Here is a 1409-nt window from a genome sequence, read left to right on the forward strand (position 1 = left end):
TTCAAATAATTTGGGGTTTTGATATTTTACAGAAAAACAAACAAAAAAAAAGTTAAAATAACTGGGTAGTGATTTGTAAAGTTTTCATTTAGCACAGAACCGAGACGTGTTCGCTTCAATACACTGACGTGTCAATTTCCAATGAGCAAGTGTACGAATGTGTCCACACAAACAGACGACAAGCACACACACCGGATCAGTCTCTCACTTCTCACACACTCCCATTTACACTCATGCACCTCCATGAACATATCACAAACACATACCAAAATATCAACACCATTTTCAGACATGTGCAAATACACAAACACACACTTCAAATGCTGATGATTAAATAAAATCCCAGTTTGGCTCTATGAAGTCGTGTGTACACATCTGTCAAAAAAGAAAAAAAAAAAAAAAAAAAGAAGTGATGATCCTGTAAAAACATTTATGAAAATTTCCTTACGATTTAGAGGCATTTTTTTGGTTTTCTTTTTTGTTTTGTACAAATCCATCTAATCAGCACATGACAGGATTTTACTCTTCAAAAAAGGGGAAAAAAGGCCAAATAAAACAAACAAAAAAAAAAAAACTTCATGCATAAATCCTGTCCTGAATTTCAGTGATTGTATTTTTTTTTTCCTGTTAAAAAAAAAGAAATCGTTGCTCGTTTGTTTTTTTCCCAAAAATTTCAGTCTTTTGTATTTTTATTTTTTTTTTACTGTTCCCCATATAGTCCTTCAGGGCTTCAAGACATTCTCAAATGAGTCTCTGTCTTTTTTCGTTTTGTAATTTTTGTCTTTTTTTCCTCTCTTTTTCTTTTCTTTTTTTTTTTTTTTTTCTTTAAGCCTTTGGTCCTCCACACCAAGAAGAGAAGAGTCTCTGGTTTTGAAGAGGACGTCAAAACTCCACCACATCCACACAAGCAGTGAAGAAGCCAGTGGGGAAAAAGGAAGTAAGTTAGGAAGGACTGAAGTAAGGAAAAAAAAAACTCCCAAATTATTTGTCCCCAGAGGTTTCTTCTTTCATATTTCTCTCTTTTTTTCAAACTGCTTTAAAAGTCCCACATTTTGGTAAAGGAGGGCCCAATAACACTGGTAGTGCCTCCTTGTGGCCAGGAAAGTAAGAGCGGGCGAGTGTCTGGGAAGAAAATTGCGCCGCCTATCTGCACAGGTCCTCGTGCGCTGCCTCCCGCTGGTTTTTCCGTCTCTTGCCAGTGGTGTGATGGGTCTTGCTGCTTTGGTGGCTCTTGCTGTTCGAGACAGTCTGCTGGGCTGGGGAGCTTTTGCTCGGCCGGAACTGTCGAGTCTGCCAAAAGAGGAGAGTAAAGGTAAATAATCAATAATCTGATACCATCATGGCTGCTCTTATTAATAGTTTAAAACAAACGAATGTTTAAAGAATCATAATACGAGTTACCCAAATAC

The 1409-nt window shown here is 37.2% G+C and overlaps 1 protein-coding gene across 2 annotated transcripts in view; it reads right to left on the reverse strand.

Moving 5' to 3' along the window:
• Window positions 1–1409, reverse strand: part of tent4b (terminal nucleotidyltransferase 4B) — a 14442-nt gene continuing 13033 nt past the window's right edge. For both annotated transcript variants that reach the window (XM_046840633.1, XM_046840632.1), the window contains one exon: window positions 1–1290. In XM_046840633.1, the coding sequence (XP_046696589.1) occupies window positions 1144–1290 (147 nt within the window). In that variant the 3' untranslated portion in view covers window positions 1–1143. The remainder of the gene's footprint in view (window positions 1291–1409) is intronic.

The sequence above is a fragment of the Silurus meridionalis genome, chromosome 26 (genome assembly GCF_014805685.1).
Source record: "Silurus meridionalis isolate SWU-2019-XX chromosome 26, ASM1480568v1, whole genome shotgun sequence".
Taxonomy (NCBI): Eukaryota; Metazoa; Chordata; class Actinopteri; order Siluriformes; family Siluridae; genus Silurus; species Silurus meridionalis.